The 27590-nt window shown below is 38.7% G+C and overlaps 1 protein-coding gene across 5 annotated transcripts in view; it reads right to left on the bottom strand.

Annotated features, from left to right (window-relative positions):
• Positions 1-27590, bottom strand: part of LOC126284361 (zinc finger protein 436-like) — a 264952-nt gene that overhangs the window by 4047 nt on the left and 233315 nt on the right. For all 5 annotated transcript variants that reach the window (XM_049983227.1, XM_049983231.1, XM_049983229.1 and 2 more), the window contains one exon: positions 19216-20542. In XM_049983227.1, the coding sequence (XP_049839184.1) occupies positions 19216-20542 (1327 nt within the window). The remainder of the gene's footprint in view (positions 1-19215; positions 20543-27590) is intronic.

Here is a 27590-nt window from a genome sequence, read left to right as displayed (position 1 = left end):
TCTTTAGCTTACGGCAAATAATGGAGAAGTGTTATGAGTGGAACAGGGAATTGTATCTATGCTTTATAGATCTAGAAAAGGCATATGACCGGGTTCCTAGGAGGAAGTTATTGTCTGTTCTCAGAGATTATGGAATAGGAGGCAAACTTTTGCAAGCAATTAAAGGTCTTTACATGGATAGTCAGGCAGCAGTTAGAGTTGGCGGTAAATTGAGTTCATGGTTCAGAGTAGTTTTAGGGGTAAGACAAGACTGCAACCTGTCTCCACTGTTGTTCATATTATTTATGGATCATATGTTGAAAACAATAGACTGCCTGGGTGAGATTAAGATATGTGAACACAAAATAAGCAGTCTTGCATATGCGGATGACTTAGTTGTGATGGCAGATTCGATTGAAAGTTTGCAAAGTAATATTTCAGTGCTAGATCAGAAATGTAAGGACTATGGTATAAAGGCAGATGCTTCAAAGGGAGTGACAAGAGTACCTAAACAACAGTTTCATATTCTGGGCCATGTCTAAAGATTGTTCCATATATGGATAAATGAAAATCAATTGCAAGCCGACACTTTTAATGAGAACATCATTTGTGAGAAGGCGAAATGATTTTTGCCGAACACATTAAGAAAACGCCAGGATCATCAGTGGCCAAATAAGTGTTTAAGAGAGGCCATGGATGGTTCGAGAAGGTTAAGAGAAGAACCGGCATCCACAGCGTTTTGAGACATGGTGAAGCAGCCAGCATTGACACAAAGACAGCAGAGAACTTCATAAGCAACTTCAAGATGCTCATAGACTCTGAGGGTTTTTGCCACAACAGGTTTTTAATTGTGGCAAGATGGGTCTATTCTGGAAAAAAATGCCAAAGTTTATATTTGTAACAGCACAGAAGAAAGCATTGTGTGGTCACAAGCCAATGAAAAGTCATCTCACACTGCTATTCTCTGCCAATGCAGGCAGTGATTTGAAAATTAAATCGCTGCTTCAAGAAGTGTAAAATCCAGAAGAGCAGGTTAAATGTAATGTGGAGGTCCAACAACAAGGCTTGGATGATGTGTGATATTTTTTTTGTAATTGGATCAATAAACTATTAGGTCCTTTGGTGAAAAAATATTTGCTTGAGATGAATTTGCCACTCCATGTCTTGCTTGTTATGGACAATGTTTCTGCCCATTCTCCAGGCCTACAAGATCACCTCCTTGAAGAATTTCAATTCATCAAGATCCAATTTCTGTCTCCAAACACCACTGTTATGCCAGCCTATGAACCAGCAGATTATTTCTACCTTTAAGAAGCTGTACACTAAACCACTCTTCAAGTACTGCTTTGAGTTGACTAAAGCTATCAATCTTACTCTCATAGAATTAAGGCCATATCACTTCAAGATCCAGATGATCGAGAAGGCATGGGATGGGTTTGTCAAGAGAACTCTCACTTCTGCTTGGAAGAAGCTTTCCTCAGAGTGCATTGTCGAAAGTGATTTAGAGGCATTTGAGCCAGTACCTGTGGAGCCTGTAGTCAACAAGATTGTGTCTTTGGCCAAGAGCATGGACTTGTGGAAGATCACAGCCAATAAATGACCACTTAAGAGCTTATGAAATTGCAGTGTGTTTCACACCAAGAAGTTTATGTGGAAATGATTTCTTCTGAGGAGGAGGAGGAGGAAGTGGTGATGGTAACAGCAAAGCAGCAATCTTCTGGCACAATAAGAGAAATATTGAAAGCATGGGAATCAGTTGCATCATACGCTGACAATCATCACTCTAATAAAGCAGTGGCTACATGAGCTGCAAATTTATTTGACAATACTGCTATATCACAATTTTTGCCAATTGTTGCAGCATCGGCACTAACAATCAAGTATAGATAATTTCTAGTAAAAAAGAATTAATTATATAGTGTGAGTAACAAATACATAATACTGATTGTATGATTTTCTTTGAATAAATGTCACAAATAAGATAAAACTTTTAGTACTTTTTCTGCATAGAATCTATTATCATATTTTACATTAATTTACATGGGATAAATTGTTTCACTTAATGAGTGTTTTGTATTACGAGCAAGATTCTGGAACGAATTATGCTTTGTATGCGAGGTTCTGCTGTATTGCACTGTCCTCAACATCACTCTTAATGATACTGTGACATAAGAAAAGTGTACAGCCAGCTTTGCATGGTAGGGAAAGTAAAACTCACATTTCTTCCATCCATAACAGGACACTGCAGTTTGTCTACCTTGTTCAGTTTGTCAATGTGCAGCAAAGGTTCATCTGAAGCTTTACTCCCACATGTACTGTCACTTTAAGGCAAGAAAAATAGTCAATATGGGAAACTGCCTGCCAAATTGGTGAACACTAAGGTGAAGGCATTAGTTAGTTTTCGTGTTCCATGGATCTTTTTGCATGATAGCTCATAATGATGTGAAATGAGTCATTTTACATTCACATTACAAATTAATCTGTACATATGGTTACATTATGAACATTTTTTCCCAAAATGAAAAATATATACATACATGTGAGTTAGAAGGTGTTACTCACCACCTTTTATACATTACATTATTATCAATTGTTATATGGATTAGGATTTGCCAAGGAGAAACTTTCTCAATTAATTTTCAAACTTTACTTTGCTGTCTGTCAGAAACTTTATATCACTGGGTAAAAGATCAAAACTTATGTTGCAGCACAGTGCACACCTTTTTGTGCTAAAGACAATCTTAATGTGGAGTAATGAATGTAATTTTTCTTTTTGGTATTGTAATTACGTACATCGTTATTCCCTTTGAACTGTAGCAGATTATTTACACAAACTTCATGAGGGAATAAATATATTGTGAAGCAGCAGACAGAATGACCAACTCTTTAAACAGAGTCTGCTCTTTGAACAGATGTCTACAAGACAATCGAGAGGGACTGGTGTTGGGTGGGAGAAGCCAAATGGCACATACAGTGTAGCAGGTTCCTAGGTCCCTATAATTATACTGGAGGGCATGCTCCGCTACTGGATATTGGACATCTCCTAGGTGGACAGTTCGTCTGTGTCCGTTCATGCGCTCAGCCAGTTTAGTTGTTGTCATACCAATGTAAAAGGCTGTGCAGTGCAGGCATGTCAGCTGATAAATGACATGTGTAGTCTCACACGTGGTCCTGCCTTGAATTATGTATGTTTTACCAGTAGTGGGGCGGGAGTAGGTGGTTGTGGGGGGATGCATGGGGCAGGTTTTGCAGCGGGGTCGGTTACAGGGGTAGGAACCGCTGGGTAGAGAAGGTAGTCTGGGAATATTGCAGGGTTTAACAAGGATGTTACGGAGGTTAGGGGGACGACGAAAGGCAACTTTGGGTGGTGTGGGGAGAATTTTGTCAAGGGATGATCTCATTTGAGGGGTTGACTTGAGAAAGTCATATCCCTGGCGGAGTAATTTATTGATGTATTCGAGGCCAGGATAATATTGGGTGACAAGGGGGATGCTTCTGTGTGGTCTGAGGGTAGGAATATTGTTGTTGGACGGGGAGGAATGTATTGTTCGGGAGATCTGTTTGTGGACAAGGTCTGCAGGATAGTTGCGGGAGAGGAAAGCACTGGTCAGGTTATTGGTGTAATTGTTGAGGGATTCGTCACTGGAGCAGATACATTTGCCACGAATACCTAGGCTGTAGGGAAGGGAGCGTTTGAAGTGGAATGGATGGCAGCTATCAAAGTGAAGGTACTGTTGTTTGTTGGTGGGTTTGATATGGACAGAGGTGTGGATGTGAGATTCAACAAGATGAACGTCAACATCCAGGAAGGTGGCTTGGGTTTTGGAGAAGGACCAGGTGAAATTCAGATTCGAAAAGGAGTTGAGGTTATGGAGGAAATTAAGGAGTGTTTCTTCACCATGAGTCCAGACCACAAAGATGTCATCTATAAACCTATACCAGGCCAGAGGAAGCAGCTGTTGGGTCTTCAGGAAAGCCTCCTCCATGCGGCCCATGAAGAGGTTGGCATAGGACGGAGCCATCCTGGTTCCCATTGCAGTTCCCCTGATTTGTTTGTAGGTCTGGCCTTCAAAAGTGAAGTAATTATGGGTGAGGATGAAGTTGGTAAGTGTGATAAGGAACGAGGTTTTTGGAAGATCTTCGGGTGGGTGTTGGGAGAGGTAGTGCTCAAGGGCAGAGAGACCATGGGTGTGTGGGATGTTTGTGTAAAGGGATGTAGCACCTATGGTGACAAGAAAGGTTTCAGGTGGGAGAGGAGTGGGAATGGATTTGAGGCGTTCTAGGAAGTGGTTTGTGTCCTTGATGTAGGATGGGAGTCTGCAGGTGATAGGTTGGAGGTGTTGGTCTACCAGAGCTGAGATACGTTCTGTTGGTACAATGGGACGGCCAGGATGGTTCTTTTTGTGGATTTTGGGTAATAGGTAGAAGGTAGGGGTACGTGGCTCAGAAGGAGTGAGTAAGTCTATGGAAGCCGTTGTGAGGCCTTGTGAGGGACCTTGGATTTTTAGGATTTTCTGCAGCTCAGTCTGGATGGAGGGAATGGGATCCTGGGTAACAACTTTGTGGGTTGAGGTGTCGGAGAGTTGACGCAGTCCTTCTGCCACACACTCCACACGGTCAAGTACCACATTTGTGGAGCCTTTTATCCGCCAGAAGGATTACAATAGAGCGGTCTGTTTTCAGCTGCTTAATGGCACGGGATTCAGCTGGGGTGATGTTGGGGGTTGTCGGGATGTTCTTCAAGAAGGGCTAGGAGGCAACACTGGATGTGAGGAATTCCTGAAATGTCTGCAAGGGATAGTTTTGGGAGAGGGGAGGAGGATTCCTTTGAGAAGGCGGTCGGAACTGTTCTAAACAAGGTTCAACACTGGGTCTAGTATTTGGGGGCTGTGATTGGGTAGTGAAGTAATATTTCCAGTTGAGGTTCCGAGTGAATGAGAGGAGATCTTTAACCAGGGCAGTGTGGTTGAATTTAGGTGTGGGGCTAAAGGTTAAGCCTTTTGATAGAACAGATGTCTCTGAGGAGAGAGGGATCTGGATGAGAGGTTTAGAACTGAATTGGGGTTGGTGATATGTGGCATCTGACTGTGGTTATAGTTGAGATTTTGTCTGTGTGGGGTATGTGCTGGGATGGGGAGATTGAGTAGGGTGGCTAGGCTAGATTTGTTGGCTATGAGGGGGGTTTGTTGACGGTTCTGTTGTGGTTGGTGTTTGTGAGGGATAGGGAGAGGGACTCCACTTTTTAGGTGTTGCACTAGCACTGTGGATAGTTTTTTCAGGTTGTGTGTGGCATGGGACTCAAGTTTGCGGCTGGCTTCTAGGATGATGTTCCTGAGTGTGTTCTCCAAGCAAGGGTTTGAGAGGTGGAGGACTTTGAAGAGAGATAGGAGCTGTTGGGAGTGGTGGTTACATGTAGTAGTATAGAGATTCAGGACAAGTTGGGTAAGGGCTAAGGATTGAAGGTTCTGGAAGTCCAGGAGAGATTGGTGGAAGGAGGAATTGCACCCAGAGATGGGAACTTTTAAGGTAAGTCCTTTAGGGGTGATTCCAAAGATTAAGCAGGAACGGAGGAAAAGTATGTGGGATTGCAGTTTGGCTACGGTAAATGCATGTTTCCGGAATGAATGTAAAAAATGTGGTATAGGATTAGGGTACATAGTGGGTAACTGGTGGATAGGGAAATTAAATAACTAAAGTTAAAATAGTAATCATAAGAAGGAATAAAACACGGAAGGAAGGGCGAGAAAGAAAGAAATTGTGTTGGTAACGTTAAATACCAAAGAAAGACCACCAAATAAGAAAAATACGGAAAAAGTTGACCAGACCAAGCAAGTATGTCCAGATCAGGGGAGAAAGAACACACGCTGCTCAAAAACAGAGATAGCGAGTAGCGAAAAAAAGATCGCGTGTGCCGCAAAAAAGATCGCGCATGCACAAAAAAGATTGCGCGTGCGCAAAAAAAAATCATGCGTGCCACAAAAAAGTTTGCGCATGCCGCAAAAAAGTTCGCGGGTGGCGCAGAAATGTTCCAAAAAATGTTTCCTGTGGTAGAGAAAGATAGGCAATGGCACAAAAATATCACCAGCAACACGAAATCGACGGAATTGGATGATACTGATAGGTGTGGAGGTTTGTTGGAAAGGTTGTAGAGGGTGAGTGAGTTGCCTTTCCGGTAGTGGGAAACCAGGAGATTGGATAGTTTTTTGACATGGAGGGTGGCATGCTGTTCTAATTTGTGGTTGGCCTGTAGGAGGATGCTATGAACAGGCGGTGTGGATGTGGAAGAGGAAAGATTGAAGACTTTGATTTGGGATAGAAGTTGATGGGTGTGTTCATTGGCCGAGTCGATGTATAGGTGAAGGATTAGGCGGGTGAGGGCTATGGATTGTGCAGTTTGGAACTGGTATAAGGACTGATGGAAAGAAGGATTGCAGCCAGAGATGGGAACTTTAAGTATGAGGCCTTTGGGGGTAATGCCAAATGTCAGACAAGCCTGAGTAAATGAAATATGGGAGCATAATCTGGCTAGGGTGAAGGCCTTTGCCTCCACACTTCCGCCTCGACTTACATCTCTGCCCATACTCTTTGCCTTTAAATATGTCTGTTTGTGTCTGTGTATCTGTGTATGTATGGATGGATGTGTGTGTGTGTGTGTGTGTATGTGTGTGTGTGTGTGTGTGTGTGTGTGTGTGCGCGCGCAAGTATATACCTATCCTTTTTTCCCCCTAAGGTAAGTCTTTCCGCTTCCGGGATTGGAATGACTCCTTACCCTCTCCCTTAAAACCCACATCCTTTCATCTTTCCTTTTCCTTCCCTCCTTCCTGACGAAGCAGCCGCCGGTTGCGAAAGCTCGAAATTCTGTGTGTGTGTTTTATTTATTGTGCCATCTACCGGCGCTTTCCCGCTTGGTAAGTCTTGGAATCTTTGTTTTTAATATATATATATTAAAAACAAAGATTCCAAGACTTACCAAGCGGGAAAGCGCCGGCAGACAGGCACAATGAACAAAACACACAAACACACACACAGAATTACTAGCTTTCGCAACCGATGGTTGCTTCTTCAGGAAAGAGGGAAGGAGAGGGAAAGACAAAAGGATGTGGGTTTTAAGGTAGAGGGTAAGGAGTCATTCCAATCCCAGGAGCGGAAAGACTTCCCTTAGGGGGAAAAAAGGACAGGTGTACAATCACGCACGCGCACACACACACACACACACACACACACACACACACACACACACACACACACACACACATATCCAGACACAAGCAGATATATATAAAATACTCACCTTTGAGATTAAGAAGGTTCAAGGCACCATAAAAAAAATAATAATAATAATAATTTCTCAACTATTATAGTAGTCACTGGGAGTAAGGTCAGTACAGATTCCAATGCGAAATAATTTAGGTGAAGATAAATGTTAAACATGAAAAACATGGGTCATCAAGTGATTTTATGGACCCCTGCCCCACAGAAAAGTAGCAGTGAAACCTTTGAGGAGAAATTTGGAGAATATTTTGCGTGATTTTTCTGGTCAAGTTAGAGTATTAGGTGGAGATTGCAAATTACAGTTATAGACTGGGAGATTTTACAGATCTGGCCACATCATAGGGGCAGAAAATTGTGTGAAACTGTTCTAAGTGCTTTACACAAAAATTACCTAAAGTCATTAATCAGAGAACCACCTCGTGAAGTTAACATCTTAGATCTCCTTGTGACAAACACACCCAAACTCTTCATTTCAGCGTAGAACAGGGAATCAGTGATCATAAGCCCGTTGCAGCATCACTCAATACAGTGGTAAACAGCAATATCAAGGAATATAAGGATGATATTTTTGCTTAGTGAGAACAACAATAAGCACACTGCACACTACATGAGCAAAAACCTCAAGAATTTCATCTTCAGCACTGACACATCAATGGACAAAGTTCAAGAGTGTTGTTCAATTAGATGACAAATACACTAATGGTGATGTACTCATTTTGTCAATTTTCAGCCAGAAACAAAAATAAAAAAATTAAGTATGTTTGTAGTGAAGTAATGAAAAAAAATTCATTTCTTCTCTTGAAATTATGAAACAGTCATACAAAAAAATATGCATACTGTACAAATGTGTAAGTGCAGAATCCAAATTAAGAAACGTAATCCCAGACAGTTTCTGTAAGCTGGGCACAGCTGCTTTGCTTGTCTACAACACGATTTTGTAAATGTCTCTATGGCAATAGTTCTTCAAGTTCTATAGACAGCTACTGTTTTCGCCTAATGCTGTTTGTGCTTCACAGTCGAAAGCTGTCAAAAGTGCTGCCAGATGTCATGGATTTACTTAATTTGAATCGACTGTACAAGTGTCATAGTAGTTAAGAATAAATTTACTGAAACTTTATGCATAATGTGGCAAATTTTCATGCATCTCAGTGTTTATGATGCTCTATCTCCTGAAATACATGTGGCATAATGACATACTTTTGTAGATGTTTTTAACAGTAAATGTGGATACAGCCTGCAAACTTAGTGTGAATACAGTGACACAGATATAATATATGTAAACATCATGCATGCTGTCTCATTTATTGATGACATCACACTTCCTAATCTATGTCAGGTATTTGGTTCATTCCTTCACAGCAATTGTTGCCTGGCAGCAGTGAGTATGTGAACCATGTTTGGTTGAAACCACTCCAGTGATTTACGAGTAGGTGTGGGTAACACACACACACACACACACACACACACACACACACACACACACACACTCACACACTTTTATAATATGTACGTGAATGGAAATGCTTTATAAGGACACCACACAGCAATTGGATTTTTGTAACTTTTTGTATTTATGGTATGGAAAGTTCAAAACTCATATCAACATCCCAAGGTAGTTCCGTGCAAATGCTATAAAATTCTTGACAAAATAAACTTTGAAGATTTCCAAGTATGGTTACCAATTTATGGTAAGGTCAATTTTTCGACAGATAGTGTGGCTCTGTGGCAGCATGCTCACCTATCAAGCAGAAGGCCTGATTTTGATTCCTGGAGAGTGCAAATTTTTCAGCGGTGTATGTTCTACACACATTCCCATGAAGCATAAAATGCGAAATGATGGGAAAAAAGTCTGTAATGCTAAAGAATGTGATCGCTGGTCAGTTTCATTTTGGCCATAATTTTTTATATTTTTCTCATTTAGTTTGAATACCTACATCATTTGAATATACCATCAATCAAAAATATGCTAATTAACACATATCTAATTGTCATGTTAATGAAAAAATACATGTCATCTTATTTTCAACTACATAATATCACACACAAAATCGTAAATTCTTAATTACCAATCTTTTATATAAGATTATTAATAAAGATAGTTTAAATTTTAAAAAAATCATTTTACATTAATTTGTTTTCATCTTTAGATATTTTAATTTCCATGGAAATGCTCACAAAACATGCACCTTTGCTTAAAAATTTGGCAGAGCCAGGAATCAAACCCGGAGCACCCATGTATCAGGCAAGCAGTGTACCACAGAGTCACGCGATTCATCAAAAGAATGATACAGCCTTCGGGTATTAAAGGCACTGGTTTTCTCGAGAATTTTTGTGAGCTGCAATGACCTGGTTTAGCAGTTTGATGTTTGTGTTCAGAACTTCAATTACCATGAATATAAAAAATATATAAAAACCCAATTGCCAAATGGCCTCTTTGTTACACAAGTATGTGCCGGGCAAATTTGTGAAGGATGGAAAAGACCTGCTGTGGTTCAACACCCATGGTAGATAGCTGAGCAGCAGATAGCCTCACAGCAAATTTAAACATGGCCTAAGCCTCACTGATATATAAAAACTGAACAAAGCCAAAATTGGTGTACAAAGACCCATGCTTGACACTTTCACTGAATTCAAAAGTAAAATCCCATCTACTAACATGACAGAACATCCTTACAAGTTCTGGTCTTTTGGTAATTCAGAAAATTGATCAAAACCATCTGTCCAAACAAACTGTGACCATAATGGCATTGAAATGGTAGATGACACAGAGAAGACCAGAACACTAGATATTTTTTTCCAAAATTATTTCATTGAGGAAGATCCCAAGTTAGTTCTTCCTTTCACTTGTAATCCAAATGACAGTTAGTGAAATAACTGACCACAGAATAGAAAAGCAACTGAAACCGCTCGACAGAATAAAGGCCACTGGAAGAGATGCACATGAACACAATATGACATAATAACATACAAAATAACTTGATCCTCTTATGACAGCAGTGTACTGTAGGTTTCTGAATTAGCAAAGCATTTCTAACATTGGAAAAATGAACAGGTCATTCCCACTTTAAAGAATGGTTGTCCTTGAGGCCCACAAAGCGGGCAGTGCACGCCAGTGGAATCATTCCGCTGTGAGCTCTATCTGCAACAGCATTGAAGCACTATGCCTCGTCGACATGTGTATCTTCATCGTCGCCACAGCATGCCAGTATATAAACACATAATCAGCCTTGAAAATAAACTTGGAGGAAATGATACTGCGCAATCTGTTATTCTGAATGGACCAAATTTTTTCCGTGGATGTCGAGTTAATTTTTCTCTCAATGTCGCAACTGAAGTAGCTGGTAGTGGGTGGTTTACACTTGTAATTGTCCGCTGTGAGAACGCATCTTTACCTGGACTGGAATCTTTTGCCGACAGTGATGTTATCGCCTACAAGACTTGGCACTGTGGTATCAACCCGAAGACTTAAAGTAGACCTAGTTTTGTTTATAGTAATATGCCTTTTACTTTGTATACCCGCTCATGTACAAAAGTGTCTAATGATGAGAAAATACATGGGTGGATGAAAGGCCTTGGTGTACTTGCTGAGTCCAGACTGACGCCGCATTCCTTGACTTTCGAAAGAGTTAGATACAGTTATGAATTGCCAGCTAATGAACAAAACACAAGCATGCAGAATATCAGATCAGCAGTGTGACTGGATCAAAAAGTTTCTAGCAATCAGGGCATGTCATTCTAACAAAGAGGAATCTTCAGACTTAAAAGTAGGTTCATGCATACCCCAAGGGAATGTTACAGGACCATTATTTTTCATAACATACATGCAAATGACATGGTGGACAACAGTGGGAGTTCCACAAGCATTTTTGCAGATGACACTGTTGTATTCAGAGAAGTTGCAATACTAGAAAATTGTAGTGAAATATAGAAAGACCTCCACAGGATAGACGCTTTGTGCAGGGAATGACAATTGACCCTCAACATAAGAAAATGTAACATTTTGTGAATAAATAGGCAGAAAACCACATTATTGTATGATTACATGACTGCAGAACAATGGTTACATCCATAAAAATCTGGGAGTAATATTATACGAAAACACCATATAAAACTTATCATGGATAGGGCAGATGTCAGACAGATATTCTCTGGAAGAATTCTTGGGAACTATAGTCTGTCAACAAAGGAAATAGCTTACAAAAGCCTCGTTTGACCGATACTTGAATGTTACTCACGAGCCTGGGATCCATAGCAAATAGGATTGACAGAAGAATGAGGGAAGGTCCAAACAAGAGTAGCACATTCCATTACAGGTTCATTTTGTAAGCACAAAAGCACCACTGAGATGCTTAGTGAATTCCAGTGGCAGATGCTAAAAGTGAGTCATCCTTACTGTTAAAGTTCCATGAGTATATATTGCTTCCTCTGATGTGTATCTTGCAAAAAGACCATGTAGGTAAATTTAGAAAAATTCGAACCCATAAAGATGCTTACCAGCATCCATTCTCTGATCAAGCTATGCTAGCTTATCTAGTGATCTGAATGGCAGCTGGCAATCTGATATGATCAAGAATCTTTGCAAAAGATGGTACAATTCGAATATCTCAAGAAGACAAAACAGGCCAGGAGGTACTCCTTCCTATTGCCTAGCTTGTCTATCTTCCTGCTTCACTCTGTTGTAATCATCTCCTCATAGAAGTATCATCATTAACCATTTCAGACGCATTGGGTACAACATACACAGCAAAGTACAAGCAGTTACGAGACCCTCTTCGCCAGTAGGCCTATGCAATTATACAGAGAGGCAGTTAAGAGAGAGACTGCACAGAACAACAAATTAGAAAGCACACATAAGCTGATAGTTCCCACAAGTGACCATGTGAGCATAGAGTAGCTGCATGCAAACTCTTAAGCCACATTCACATTGTCTTTGAAACTTTTTTTGCAACAATGATTACAACCATGTTTGCAGCTGTTGCTGGGCTATCAATGTCTGCAACATGTTACAAAAACAACTAACTGAGGCTGTGTCAGTACAGAGCAAATGAAGCATTGTTTCTGGCCTGTCACTGCTAAATACCAGTGTATAGTGCTAGTGTTAGTTAACAAAAATGAAAAATATATCTATTTATAACAGCAGATAAAAATTCTGCTTGATGTCTTCCTAAGAGAGAGTCTCCATTCCTTCCAAGCTAATTATGTAAGTGCAGACCAGATGTGGCTCAAATTCAAAGATACAGTATCCACAGCAATAGATAGATTCATACCACATAAGTTAATAAAAGACGGGACTGATCCACCATGATATACAAAACACATCAGAACACTGTTGCAGAAGCAACGAAATAAAGCATGCCAAATTCAGAAGAACGCAAAATCCCCAAGACTGGCTAAGTTTCACGGAAGCTCAAAACTTAGTGCAGACGTCAATGCGAGATGCTTTTAATAGTTTCCACAAAGAAACATTGTCTCAAAATATGGTAGAAAACCCAAAGTGATTCTGGTCATATGTAAAGTACACCAGTGGCAAAAAACATTCAATACCATCACTGCGCGATAGCGATGGAAATGGTACCAATGATGATTCCACTAAAATAGAGTTACTAAATACAGTTTTCCATTATTCCTTCGTGAAAGAAGACGAAGTAAATATTCCAGAATTCGAAACCAGAACAGCTGTTAGCATGAGTGACATAGGAGTAGATATCTTAGGTGTTTGCAAAACAACTCAAATCACTTAAGAAAGACAAGTCTTCTGGTTCAGATGATATACCAGTCAGGTATGCAGACACAATAGTGCCTTTCTTAGCAATAATATACAACCACTCACTTGACGAAAGGTCTGTTTCTAAAGACTGGAAAGTAGCACAGGTCACATCAATATTCAAGAAAGGAAATAGGAATAACCCATTGAATTACAGACTCATATCACTGACCTCAATTTGCAGTAGGATTTTGGAGCATATACTGTACTCTAACATTATGAATCACCTTGAAGAAAATGACGTATTGCTACATAACCAACACGGATTCAGAAAATATCGTTCTTATCCCCATGAAGTAATGAGTGCTGTCGACAAGGGATCTCAGATCGATTCCATATTCCTTAGATTTCCAGAAGGCTTTTAATACAGTTCCTCACAAGCGACTATTAATCAAATTGTGTGCATATGGAGTATCATCTCAGTTGTGTGACTGGATTTGTGATTTCCTCTCAGAGAGGTCACGGTTCGTAGTGATAGACAGTAAATCATCGAGCAGAACAGAAGTGATATCTGGCATTTCACAAGGTAGTGTCATAGGCCCTCTGCTGTTCCTGATTTACATAAATAATCTAGGTGATAATCTGAGCAGCCCCCTTAGATTGTTTGCAGATGACGCAGTAATTTACCGTCTAGTAAAATCATCAGATGATCAATTCCTATTACAAAATGATCTTGAGAGAATTTCTGTGTGGTGCTAAAAGTGGCAATTGGCACTAAACAAAGAAAAGTGCGAGGTCATCCACATGGGTACTAAAAGAAATCCAATAAATTTTGGGTATATGATAAATCGCACAAATCTAAGGGCTGTCAATTCGACTAAATACCTAGGAATTACAATAACAGCAACTTAAATTGGAGAGACCACATAGATAACATTGTGGGCAAGGTGAAACAAAGACTGCGCTTTATTGGCAGAATACTTAGAAGATGTCTCAAACCCGCTAAAGAGACAGCCTACATTACACTTGTCCATCCTCTGCTGGAATATTGCTGTTCGGTGTGGGATCCTTACCAGGTAAGATTGACAGAGGACATTGAAAAAGTACAAAGAAGGGCAGCTCATTTCATGTTTTTGTTCAATAGGGGTGAGAGTGTCACTGATATGATACACAAGTTAGGGTGGCAGTCACTGAAACAAAGGTGGTTTTCTTTGCGGCGAGATCTATTTACGAAATTTCAATCACCAACTTTCTCTTCCAAATGTGAAAGTATTTTGTTGACATTCACCCATGTAGGGAGAAATGATCATAATAATAAAATAAGAGAAATCAGAGCTCAAACGGAAAGATTTAGGTGTTCCTTTTTCCCAGGTGCCATTCGAGAATGGAATGGTAGAGAAGTAGTATGAAAATGGTTCGATGAGCCCTCTGCCAGGTACTTATGTGTGAATTGCAGAGTTACCATGTAGATGTAGATCCACACATCTGTTACCAACTCAAACTCACATTGGAGGTCAACATAGCCAACAACACTGAGAAACTTTTGATGGCACTAGCATCACACCTCACGTCCCAGCACACATCATCAGCCAATGGGCATGTTGTGTTCTTAAAAAAAAATGTATCTGTGCCTAAGCACCTTTCTTAAACCTGACATCAATACAATGCAAAACAACAACAAATGTACAGATGTTACACAAATACAAATACTGGTGTGACATGTATACCCATTACATATTTGAACAGAAGACAAGCATTTCATGTCCAAGTGTGTGTCCTTGGCCGATAAACATATTTAATTAAAATACAGGGCATCACAGCATCTTTATTAACCAGTCACATGTAACATAAAGTACAATGAAACAATTCACATTTGTTGTACCATTACAAATTTTGTGTTGTACAAACAGATGGCTGTCTTCCAAAAGTCTACATACATATAGTTTACATACACAAAACACTTAACAACAATACAAATCATTTGTTCAGCCAATAATTTTTGTATAAAGCAGTTACATAGTTGCACGAAAATAGTTTCTCACAGCACTGAATCATTACTACAACTTAAAATCGCCTTGTCCTGCACTCAAAGTGCATGTCTGTTCATGTGAATCCTGTTGTTAATTACAGGGGACAAATACAGAAATATGAATACTCAAGCATTTTACATACTCCCAGACAATTTTGTATTGCTACTCATGCATGCTGCATGAAGTCTTTTTCATATAGTGTCCCTATGATCACACCACCCTTCAGATACACATATACCTGACATAATTTACTAACTAGACATGCTAATCCAATAATTACAGACACACTTAAATGCTCTCCTTTGTAACATTGTTTCAGATTCAAACATTCTGATCCAACATGTTTGCTGATTTGATATGTATCTCAGGACAAGGCAATTTCAAGCTGGTCGTGCAGGACATGATGTAGTAATGATTCAGTGCTATGAGACACTGTTTTAGTAGGACTATGTAAATTTTATTTTTCAGGTCCATTTTGATCACATAAATTTTTACATTTCACTATGAGCGGTTTTGGCTACTGCCATCTTCAGATCATAAAATATTCTGATGTAGTATAAACGTCAAACTAAACATGTACATACATAGTAATCACTTAACTATGTACCTACATGTTTAGTTTGATGTTGATACTACACCAGAATATTTTATGATCTGAAGATGGCAGTGGCCGAAACCAGTCATAGTAAAATTTAAAAACTTATGTGATCAAAATGGACCTGTAAAATAATGTGCCAAAAATACGATCACAGACTCATTTTCCAACTTTATATCTTCAGTTGGTATGTAACTTTTTTTTACAAAACTTAATGGCTAAACAAAAGACAAGTCTTGTTTTTAAATGTTTTATTTATATAAACTACATGTATGAAGTCATTTGGAAGGCAACCATCTGTATGTGCAAGGCAAAATTTGTAATGGAGCAACAAATGTGATTTGTTTCATTGCATTTTATATTCCACATGACTCGTTAAAAGTGCTACGATTCCCCCTATTTTAGTGCGATGTGTCTATTGGCCATGGACATGCACTTTAACATGAAATGCTTGTCTTCTGTTCAAATATGTAACAGGTACATGTCACACTAACATTTGTATTCATGTGATACCTGTACATTTGTTGCTGTCTTTCACTTCAGTGATGTCAGGTTTAATAAAGATGCTTGACACATGCCCATTTCAAAACATGCCATGCCCACTGACTGCAGACGAGCACTTGTATGTGAGCTTGGCTATGTTGACCTCCAATTTGATTTTGACTTGGTAACAGGCTTGTGCATTCATTCTGCAAACATACTTAGAGCATGTGTTGCCACACAGTGTTTATTATTATATTCCAACACTGTCTGTGTAGGTATGTTTGTATTGAAATAATTAATTTCTGTTACATTTTAACTTCTTATTGTAACACCATTTTTGTATTTACTGTTCACTGACAACTATGTATTGTTTTTGTACCCTCATAGGCCAGGCTTGAAAATGAACCTGTTAAGATTGGAAACTTGTCACCTAATAAATACTGAAACTGTTGGTAGAACCATTAATAACTACTTTAAGGAATTTAAGTGAAGCTGCTGCTGTTGCCTGTCAACAAAATGTTGAAACTGAAGAGGAGGGTCAGTGAATTTTATTTCATGAACACCCTCTTGGTATAGACATTCTGCTATGGCCAATTCATCTGCATGTTCCAGATGGCAACTTCTTGTGTTCAACCAGACAGGCATTAACACTTCTTTTTGTGATACAAATACAAACCAGTCCACAAGTACAAGGCATTTTATACATAGCTCGTGTAGCCAAAGTACGTCTTATAACTTTTGCCGATCTTGAACATTCTTTTACCTTCCTGGTGGGTCTGAAGGTCGTTTCCACACCATACTTGTTCAACACTTTCTCACTGCACTCTGTAATTGTACTGATGAATGGAAGGACGACTATTCCTTTGGGCAGCCATCATTCCTCATCAGTCCTGATTCCCTCTCTCTAAGGTGAAGTGCTTGATCTACGTCCTTGTGCAAATAACTGTTCTTTAATGCTGAAGCAGATGTTCAGGCTCACCTTTTAAGTCAGTCACATCACAAATTTCATGTGCCACATCTACCAAGGTTTTAATCACACCTCTTTTTTGTCTGGGGTGGTGGTTAGAACTTTTCCACAGGTAACACAATGCACGAATTTTCTGTATACCCTGTGGCCCAACATCCCGTCACCTTGCTTTATAACAGACACATTCAAGAAATTCAGTCAGCCATTATTTTTTGTCTCCATACTAAATTATATTTTCAAACTGATACCATTGAAATGTATCAGGAAGGCATCCAATTCCTCTTCATTGTGTGTCCATACTACGAGGGCATCATCAAGATAATGGTACCATATGGCTGGTCTTTTACTCACAGTTTGCAACACCTGTTGTTCAAAGTTCTCCACAAAAAAAAAAAAAAAAAAAAAAAAAAAAAAAAAAAAAAAAAAGGGGGGGGGGCCACAGCCAGACTAAGAGGACTGCTCACAGGCACCCTGTCAATGTGTTCATAAAAATCATTGTTGTACCGAAAATAGGTCGCGGTGAGGCAGTGTCTGAATAAAAGTTAGGAGAATGTTTTACACACTGACCATTGAAGTTTTAAGTAAGAGATTACATGGATAATGATCTGTATTTTTCCCCTCTCTACTGGGATTGTACACTTCATATTCATAATAAACATTCAATTGTTTTCTCCTTCTCTTGCACATCCGCACATTTTCACACAAATCATACCCAAGTCTTCAATCTCAAGTTCTTTTTTGTTTCAACATTCAATAACATGTGCCTCACAGATCTCTTCACTCATGTATTCTAATGAAAAACTCTTATTTTCTGTCCCTCCATTTAATTTTTGAACACTGTTCAACAAAATAACATGTATGAAACTTTCAAACTCCAACTCTTTTCCACCGCCCATCTCTCTCATGCACACAACAGTATATCCTAATCATGAGCATCTTATTCCTTCATCTACAGTCCAAGTTGTGCACTAAGTTGTGCAGCATAATATCAACACTTTACAAAAATGTTTCTAGCAATCGGTTCTGGTCAGTGGTAAATTAACTATGTGAGCACACACATGACTGGCTTTCATTTCAACCAGTAATTGCTTTTCCAAGCTTATGTAAAATACACATTCTTTATGCAGACAAATTCAAATCACCACCTAAGTTATGTGAAGTTTTTGGTGTAAAAACTGTGATACACACTGGCATACTAGGAGGAAGCAGAAACAGGGAGCACTTTCACATCAACAGTCATTTACATTTTAGGTCATGCTGAAGAGACCAGAAACTAATACATTAGCAATTAGAAAGAGGCTATGCATGGAAGAACAACCACTATTATGGCACTGAATGGTATATCAAATAAATCAAACCATTCATACAACAAATGTCATGAGGAATTATCATTACTTGGAAAAGTACTTTAGTGCAGAATCCATAAAAGAAATTATCAGCCTTCCTCTGCCTATAGTATTTGGTTTTTGAATGATGCTCGAGATTCTGTCTGTAACTACTTACAAACTCAAAATGTAGCTTATGTTATGACACAAGAGGGAAAACAATTATATATAGAGAGGGAAACTTCCACGTGGGAAAAATATATATAAAAAACAAAGATGCTGTAACTTACCAAATGAGAAAGTGCTGGTATGTTGATAGACACAATAAAAAACACACAAACACACAAATATTCAGGCTTTGGCGACCCAAGGTTGCTTCATCAGAAAGAGGGAAAGATGAAAAGATGTGGGCTTTAAGGGAGAGGGTAAGGAGTCATTCCCGGGAGCGGAAAGACTTACATTAGGGGGAAAAAGGACAGGTATACACACGCACGTACGCACACACGCACACACACACACACACACACACACACACACACACACACACAAACACACACACACACATCCATCCGCACATATACAGACACAGTCAGACAAATATGTCTGCCTGTGTCTGTATTTGTGCAGATGGATATGTGTGTGTGCACACACGAGTGTATACCTGTTCTTTTTTCCCCCTAAGTCCGGGTTTGAAATGACTCCTTACCCTCTCTCTTAAAACCCACATCCTTTAGTCTTTCCCTCTCCTTCCCTCTTTCCTGATGAAGCAACCTTGGGTTGTGAAAGCTTGAATATTTGTGTGTGTGTTTGTGTGTTTATCACACACAAACAGAAAAGAGACAATATCATTGTGTTCTAACCTGCTTTTGACTGTTGCTGTTCCCTTTGTGCTCAATCTGTGTTTAGCAGGTGTTTTTGGAGATTCCTCTATCACAATGACTTGAGAGATTTTTGGTGATGCTCCATTCAAACACACACTCTCTGCACTAGTCTGTACAGTGATTTTTGAACTTTCTCCATTCAAACAAGATTCCTCAACAATAGCCTCTACAGGTCCCTCATAGGTAGAGCAAACAGAATGTGTTGGTGATTTTGTATCTACATCTACATTAGATTTCTTGTCAGTAGCCTGTTTTGGAACTGTCTGTGATTTTCCAGTTAAATGAGATCCCTCGTCAGTAGCCTGTACAGGAACATTTGGCGACTGCCCATTTAAATGAGATCCATCATTAGTAGCCTGTAGAGAACTTTTTGACAATTTTTCATTTAAACAAGATGCCTTCTCAACAGGCTGTAAACGTAATACTGCCATAAATCCCTGTAAACAAGGTTGCTCATCAGTAGCCTGTAAAAGAACTTTTGTTGATTTTCCATTAACATGAGATCCCTCATCAGTAACATGAGACCCCTTGTCAGCAGCCTTTAATAGGACTGTTGGTGATTTTACTCTTAAATAAGGTACTTTGTCAACAGCTTGTATTGGGACTTTTGGTGATTTTCCTTTTACACGAGGTCCATCGTTAGTAGTCTGTAGGAAGATTTTTGGTGATGCTTCATTGAAAATCCACATCCCCTCAGCCCCTTGTAAGGGCATTTTTGGTGTTGCTATTTGAACACTAGATTCACATCCTAAAGTTTGTACAAAACTTTCCAGTTTTCTTTTTTTTGCACTAGATTCCTCTGTGGCCACTTGTAGGGAGTTTGGTGACATTTCTGTAGAGTGCTCTACATTTGCATCTTGTACAGCTGCAGTCCTCTTTTGCTTCTTAAATGAGTTGTGCACACTGATCAATGCATTTGCAGCCATTTGCTCTTTAGACATGTTCAGGATTAACTGCTCCTTACACTTTTGCTCCAGGACAGGCAATTTGAGCTTTTCTGCTGCCAAAAGTAACTTTGGTGCCATACTCTGCAGCTTGGGAACTCTGTCAGTGTACATGAAAATTACAAGTTGCAGCAGCACATCTGCCTCGACATCATGCAGTTCGATGTGACAGTGCTGTCTTCCATTTTTTAATATAGCAGCAAAAAATGGGCTTCGTGCAACCAGCACAGTCTTGTGAGCCAGCACCTTGAAGTTGCCAGCATGCAGAGTGATGTCTGCACCGAACCCAGAATTGAGCAATGCTGCCAAGTCATCTGCCAGACTACCCCTCTGATTTCCTTGGTCGCCCATTAGAACTGCACCTGAAATGCGAATTTTAACAGCATTATTCAACAATAATCACTTTTCTTCCAATAGCTTCACAAATGTTTAATATTATTAACTATTTTATGTTCAAGCGAGACTCTATGGAAACATTCAGGACGTAAGCATTACTCTTACGCGCTAAGATTATTACTGATTCTAACAGAACATACACACTTTTAGCTCCTGAGACTCAAAGGAATATGATTGTTACTGGTAACAATGCCAGCTTATGTTACAATGTTGATCTTCCTTACCAGACAACATGCACAGATTTGGCCCTTAAAATTAAAACAAGATAAAATATCGGTGTACATGTTCCATCATAAATGGCTAGATAATTTCTAGACTAGGAAAAATTTTTCTCCCTCTTCATAGTTTTATTAATTTTCTGTATTTTGCATGAATGGGATTTGGTGATTTGTAAGTTCCTCACTCAATCAATTAATTGACTGCACTTGATACAACTGCCAACAAGTTTTCATTTGGTCAAACAATAAATTCCAGTGAAGATAAAACGCCACGTGCTCGAGGAATATGTTACGAGTTGATTTACTCACAAACTTCTCTCTTTTACCCCCAGGCAAAAAAAAGAAAAAGTATAAATCAGGTATGTATGGTGACCTTTTTATCCATAATTCAATTACTGCAGCACAACCAGAAATCAACGTGCAAGTACTTGCAAACTAAGTTAATATTGTGCACTTCCGCTGTATATGACATTTAAAAAGTGTAAATGATAACACCACATGATTTACACACCAAAGAAATTTTTAAATTAGAAATTGGGAGGGGGAAGGGGGCAGTGCATTTCAACTAGGGGCACCTTTAAACAGTTTTGTCTCACCACATGAACCCCTCTGTCCTTGGCCAACAGGTACACTCAAGTTCCACAACTGGACAATAGCTGACAATGGGGTCCTCTCCATTTTATCCATAATAGGACTGCTATTCAATAAATACTGTTAAATGGTGGACAAACGAAACCTCAGTTCTGTTTTCAACAGTGCATTTTTGTTACTTAATATCAATCAAGGTAAATAAAATATGTTCACTCCATTAATTAGGAAATTCTGCATTAAATGCCCCATAAATAATGTCACACACATTGTTAAAAGAAGTAACAGTGCTTTAATCTTAATGGCTGCACATGTGGCAAATTTCAGGAAACCATTGTGGGTCATTTCAACACCAAGCCATTTGCATAATTATTTTGGCAATAATGTATTACTATTTGGAATAACAGATGAAAAGTACATTGTTTCTTTTAAGCTTGGTTAATATATTGTGCTTTTGCAAAAAGCAAGTGTGTTAAACCATAAGCAAGTGAGTAAAAACTTAGAAAGATCTGAAAAGTGACAAAAGATTTCATTATATAAGCAATTAAAGCAAAAATGGATCAGATTACAAAGGTCGTACATCAGTGTAATATGGGGTGCCCTTTAGAATTTCAGATCTCTTTGGGCCGTACTGTCCTGCTTTATTTGAGGTGTTAAGAAACAAAAATATGAACTATATTAAGCTGGACAATAGCAATTCTTAAGTTAAAAATACAAATTGTTGAATTAATTATAAACACAAATGATAGCTTACATAAGTGTATGTAAAAATACTGGGTTCATGGACACAGTGTAGATGGGATGTATATAAAATGGCTAGGATTAACTTGGCCAAAAGTTTCAGCAGATGCTATCAACAGCTTATGAAAACCTGAAAGAAGTAAATTATCAAGAGTAACAACTATAAATAAAGTACATGTTTCCACAATATCCTTTCTTCCTCGAGTGGTAGTTCTACAAGGTTCGCAGAAAAGCTTCTGTGAAGTTTGGAAAGTAGGAGACAAGGTACTGGCAGAATTGAAGCTGTGATAATGGATCGTGAGTTGTGCTTGGGTAGCTCAGATGGTAGAGCACTTGCCCGCGAAAGGCAAAGGTCCCGAGTTCGAGTCATGGTCCAGCACACAGTTTTAATCTGCCAGGAAGTTTCAAAGTAAATGTTGCTGCAATGTTTGACTATAATGGATGAGCTGTTCATTCAAATGATATCGCAGAAGACTGAATTCACAACCTGGATGTAGTTGGTTCCTATAATGTTGAAGTGAACTGTACAACTAAATATGAACCTAGAATAAGCAATGAAAATGAAGCTGTCTGGCAGATTCCAGTTGCCGAAGCAAAAAGTAAGTTGAGGGGAAGAAAGAAAAGTCAATATTTGCTTAAAAAAAGAAAGAAAGTAAAAATACTTAACTGAACTGGAAAGCCTTAAAAATTCAGAAGAAATGAAGAGTGGCTTTAAAGAAAATGTAATCTGAAAATAAGCAAACATTAAATGCAAGGCTACAAGGAAAGTTATACTGTGTGAATCTTCTTACATTGAATATGGTGCAGGTCTTTTACAAATTTGATTGTTAAAATGTGGACTTAAGTAAATGATGATGAACCTGTAGAATTTGCAGGAAAGAACAGCAAAGAGCTACTTTTAAGACAAGTTGAAGTGAAAGAAGGAAAAATCAATGAAAGATTCATGTGGACAATTCTACTTCTATTTATTGCATTTGGTATCACTAATTTTGTTGTATTTGTACCTCTAGGTATTTTATACATCTCTTACACCAATAAAATACACAGTGAGTTGATCTAAAAGTAAGAACAGCTAAGTTGTTATTAAGAAGCTGAAATGAACTCCAGAGTAGGAGTACATTTCAACGAAAGTTGGACCGTTTGTTTATCGTTAGGTACTGTCATAAGAAGCTACTAACTATCCAAAATTCTGTAGTAATTACAAGAGCTATTTACAAAAAAAGTCATGTTTCATATGATTATATTATAATCTAGAATTTGGTGAAATGTGCCCCGCTCTTCCCTGTAGAAGGAGGACATTTGTGTTTAATGTCCCACCAATAATGAGGTCATTAGAGACAGTGCACAAGCTCAGATTAAGGAAGGATAGGGAAGAAAATCAGCAGTGCCCTTTCAAAGAAACCATTCTGGCATTTGCCTGAAGCACTTTAGGGAAATCACGGAAAACCTGAATCAGGATGGCCAGACACAGGTTTGAACCATCGATACTCCTGAATGCTAGACCAGTGTACTAACCACTGCGCACCATCTCACTCGGTCTCCCCCCTATAAGAGGAGTCTTATGTCTTGTACATACACTGCCCACTTTAAGTTTGTTTCATGACATATTTGCCTGTTACATCCCAGTGACTTAATGTCTACTGAAATGTGGCTGCATGCAGACAGTTTCCAGATAGGTTTACATTAGTGAAAAGAATATGTAGTTTAATAACAAAGGTACAAAGAAGGTGGTCACACATTTGTTACACCAATGGAAGAGAATCACAGAAATGGGGTAAGTATGTGGCACAGGTTAATGGCTACTCCCTTATTTCCCAACACTATCATCTTACAACTACTTCATTAATGTGCAGTATTATCATTTTTTAGAAATTATAGCAGAGTGATTTCATCTCAGATCATACAGGGCATGAGTGAATGTGTCACATCAGTATTTCAAAGTTTGCTGAACAAAATATATGTTGAAGTTCCGCATGATACTTCTCCAAAACTAAAATATTTTGATTTTCTGATGATTTGTTAAAACACTACACACTTCTTTAAATGATAACATTAAAATAAACTATGAAAATTTGTAACTATTTGCAAATTTCAAAATTATGTTTTGAAAATATGAACAGTCAAACTGTCTTGAGAAATAATAAAGTGGAAGGACTGCTAACAGTCAGCTATGACATTACACATGAAATACTTAAACTGTCAAAATATTTGTACATAAATATGGAAGGACCTGAAAGTTATTGGTCTTCAGTAATTATTTTCTCCAAAACCCCATCTTAAATGTTCTAAAAATTTCATGGTACGTTATTTTGTATCCCGCCTGAAAGGCGGCGCATGTGTCTGCTCCTTAGATCTGTGAAATAGGCCGAATGAAGGAAGAGAGTAGAAGTAAGTGAGCTAAAGTACTTCGGTACTGCAAGTAAAGTTAAAGCACCTTTACTGGTGTATAAACATATACAAATACATTACTTAACTTTTGGTACAGATGAGTACGTGGGTGCGAAGCCGTTCACGTATCAAAGCTAACAAAGGCAAAGTCTATAACGGCTAGCCCCACCCTACAAGTAGAAGCTAAGTTGCTAGGTCGCCTGCTCTTGATCAACTGGGCAGAAAGCAGAGCGGCGCTCGTTGAGCTCTAAAGTGTCAGCTAGAGGGCGCTGTGGTTGGAGTAGTTCATCCACTCTCGTAGTGCCAACCTATGAGCGTGCACCATCGCTGTGGCATCAGAACTATCAATACCACATGTTAGTTGGTCATTGTACACAGGGAATGTGCAGTGAGTATGGGAAATACTTGTCTATAGAAAATGTGCCAAAATTTTTAGGTAGACTTAGCTCTACTATCAAGGTCAAAAAGTCATGAGCATTTAAATATTTAAATTGACTGCTAATTTTAAGTAAATGTCATGCAAACCTGGTATTTATGAATCAAAATAATTATTTTACAACATTGTGAGCGAGTGTAAATACAATTCATAATTTTATTCGAAAGCATTTTATAGCAAACATTAGATATATAGAATATTTATACCCATTTTTCTTTTTATGATGATATTCACAAATTATTATTGTCCTCTGTCATGATTTTACTACTTTTCTATTAACTAAAACTGCCTACAATGTAACAATCAACACTGCACTGTTGAAAAGAGTTTATTTGTTTTTTTTATTATTATTCATCTGCTTCTCATTGAACTTGTAAAGCCAAGCTGAATTTGTACTCGGACAAGGATGATCCACCAACAGCAGTACTTGGAAAATGGGAACTGCACACTGGTCTGTTGAAGATGGCCATTTGAATAGCAGGACCATGATGTATTATGAAGGAGATGGTTATATCATATCTTGCAGCTCCTGAGACATACTTATTATCTGTCCCACCCCCGCACTGATTGTCACACACACAAGAAATGAAATGGATCGCTACAAAGTCTTCTAATGTCTACTGTGGTCTCTGCATTTCACACAAAGTAACAGGATGCATTTCATGGAGAACTGTTCTCGCAGTATGTGTGCCACTCCCGTTTGCAACCCAGTAGTGCCTGATTGATATCCTACCACAGGCTTCATAGCAGGCAACTCTTCCCTATCTTTTAAACAGAATGTACTTTCATTTAGAATTAAGAGTTTCATGTTCATTACTAAAGTTGATATTGTGTGTAAAAATCCAGTAGCATCTCTTATATCATCAACAGCTTTGTGCTGGAGATTAAATCTCGTTGCAAGACGTTGTCTTGATTCATGTACTACAGTGTTGACCAAGCTCATAAAGATGCAAGTGGTTGTTAAAATGAGATGCTGCACAATCAGTCACATGTGTAGGAAATGCATGGCCTCCAGATGCTAAGTCATCACTTACCATGCTGACAGCATAGCATGCATGTACACTGTCATGAATGAGATAATCACTAACAATAGCAAAACACTGTGATGATCCAAGGAAGTGAGAAACATATGTGAATATTGATACCTGTGATGTGTGCCTGTGGTAGCTTTGAATTTCATTCTGCAAAGCAACAGATCAATTATCAGCAAAGTCGAAATGAAGAACTAAAGTTTCAGGATTCTGGGATGTGGCTGATTTTATTTCTGCTATGGCCTACCTCTGATACCTCCAGATATGATGGCGAGCTATTCCTTTCATGACCAAATGCTTAACCTCTGTAACAAACTTCTCTGGCTCTTCTGTATTCTTCAGCAACTCTCCTCCCTCCCACAATGCATAGTTTACGTCATTGTCAGTATTCTGAAGGTTTAATGCTTCAACAGTCATCACTTTAGCACCAGGACACATTGCACACTCCTGCAACCAACATTTATCTTGCAGCTCCTGACAGATACACAAAAGTATCAGGTCCATCTCTGTGTACTTTTTTCCTGTGACACTGCTTATGGCCAAAGAAACAAGTTTCAAAATAGTGGAGTAAATACATGTGCACACTTCCTTCACAGGCTGGCATTTTACCCATTTTGGTCGTAGGAAGTAGAATTTTGTGAGGCCAATTTTTAAATTCTGGTTCACCTTTTTCATCAGGAGATAAGCTTCTACTGTTGATCTTGTCATATTTCTTTTTACCTATTTAATTTTTTCACCATTTTCACTACCAGACATAACATCAAACTGGTCAGAACTTTGCCTGTTGCAGTCTTTGTCATCGCACAGAGCATCAGTAAGGATATCATCTTGCAATGGGTGCTTACAGTAAGAATCTAGGCTGGCCCAAATACCTTTCTCATTTTAAGAGAATCTTCCATTGGTTCTTGGCAGAACAACATTATAATAAATGAAAAGCACCAGTTTTCTTTTGTTCTACAATATTACTTTTATTGTTAACCAGTTTTCGGCTTACAAGGCCACCTTCAGACACTTACTGAGCATTATCACCAAAGAAGTTCTTTATTTTACAACCTTTTGAAATCAAATAATGTAAGGAAGTGAGTATGTATTTCAGCACCTGCTGATTAGAGTAGCAACCTGGTATCAGTGTCAGTAACTTTGCCTTCTCAGTATAGGTGGCTGCTGAGATAGCAATATTTAGGTATTGAAACCACACATCACATTTCATAAACATATTCAAGTTCTGCACCAAGTGCATCCACATTATACACTTCACAAAGTTTTGAAGATGTTGCTTGTGTACAAATTGTTACAATTTCTTCCACTTTTCTTTTTACATACTGTTTTCTTTTTGTGCTTTTTATCTTTCCTGGATATTTAATGGGGAATATAGTAGGGGCTACTGCAGAAACACTAATATTCAACACACCAACAGCTTCACACCCAGGAATATAAACATCTGCACTGTCTTCTTCAGCTTCACATTCTAGAGATGGTGATTGTTCAGATGGGTTCTCACTAAATTTCTTCTTGTAGTGAGCATAGCAATTCCTGCACAATGGATGTGATGCTAATACCATTATTTGAGGACCAAGATATTTCTGCAAAACCTCTGACAGATTTCTAACAA

The sequence above is a fragment of the Schistocerca gregaria genome, chromosome 8 (assembly GCF_023897955.1).
Source record: "Schistocerca gregaria isolate iqSchGreg1 chromosome 8, iqSchGreg1.2, whole genome shotgun sequence".
NCBI classification, from domain to species: Eukaryota; Metazoa; Arthropoda; class Insecta; order Orthoptera; family Acrididae; genus Schistocerca; species Schistocerca gregaria.
This window is presented reverse-complemented; position numbering and strand designations above follow the sequence as displayed.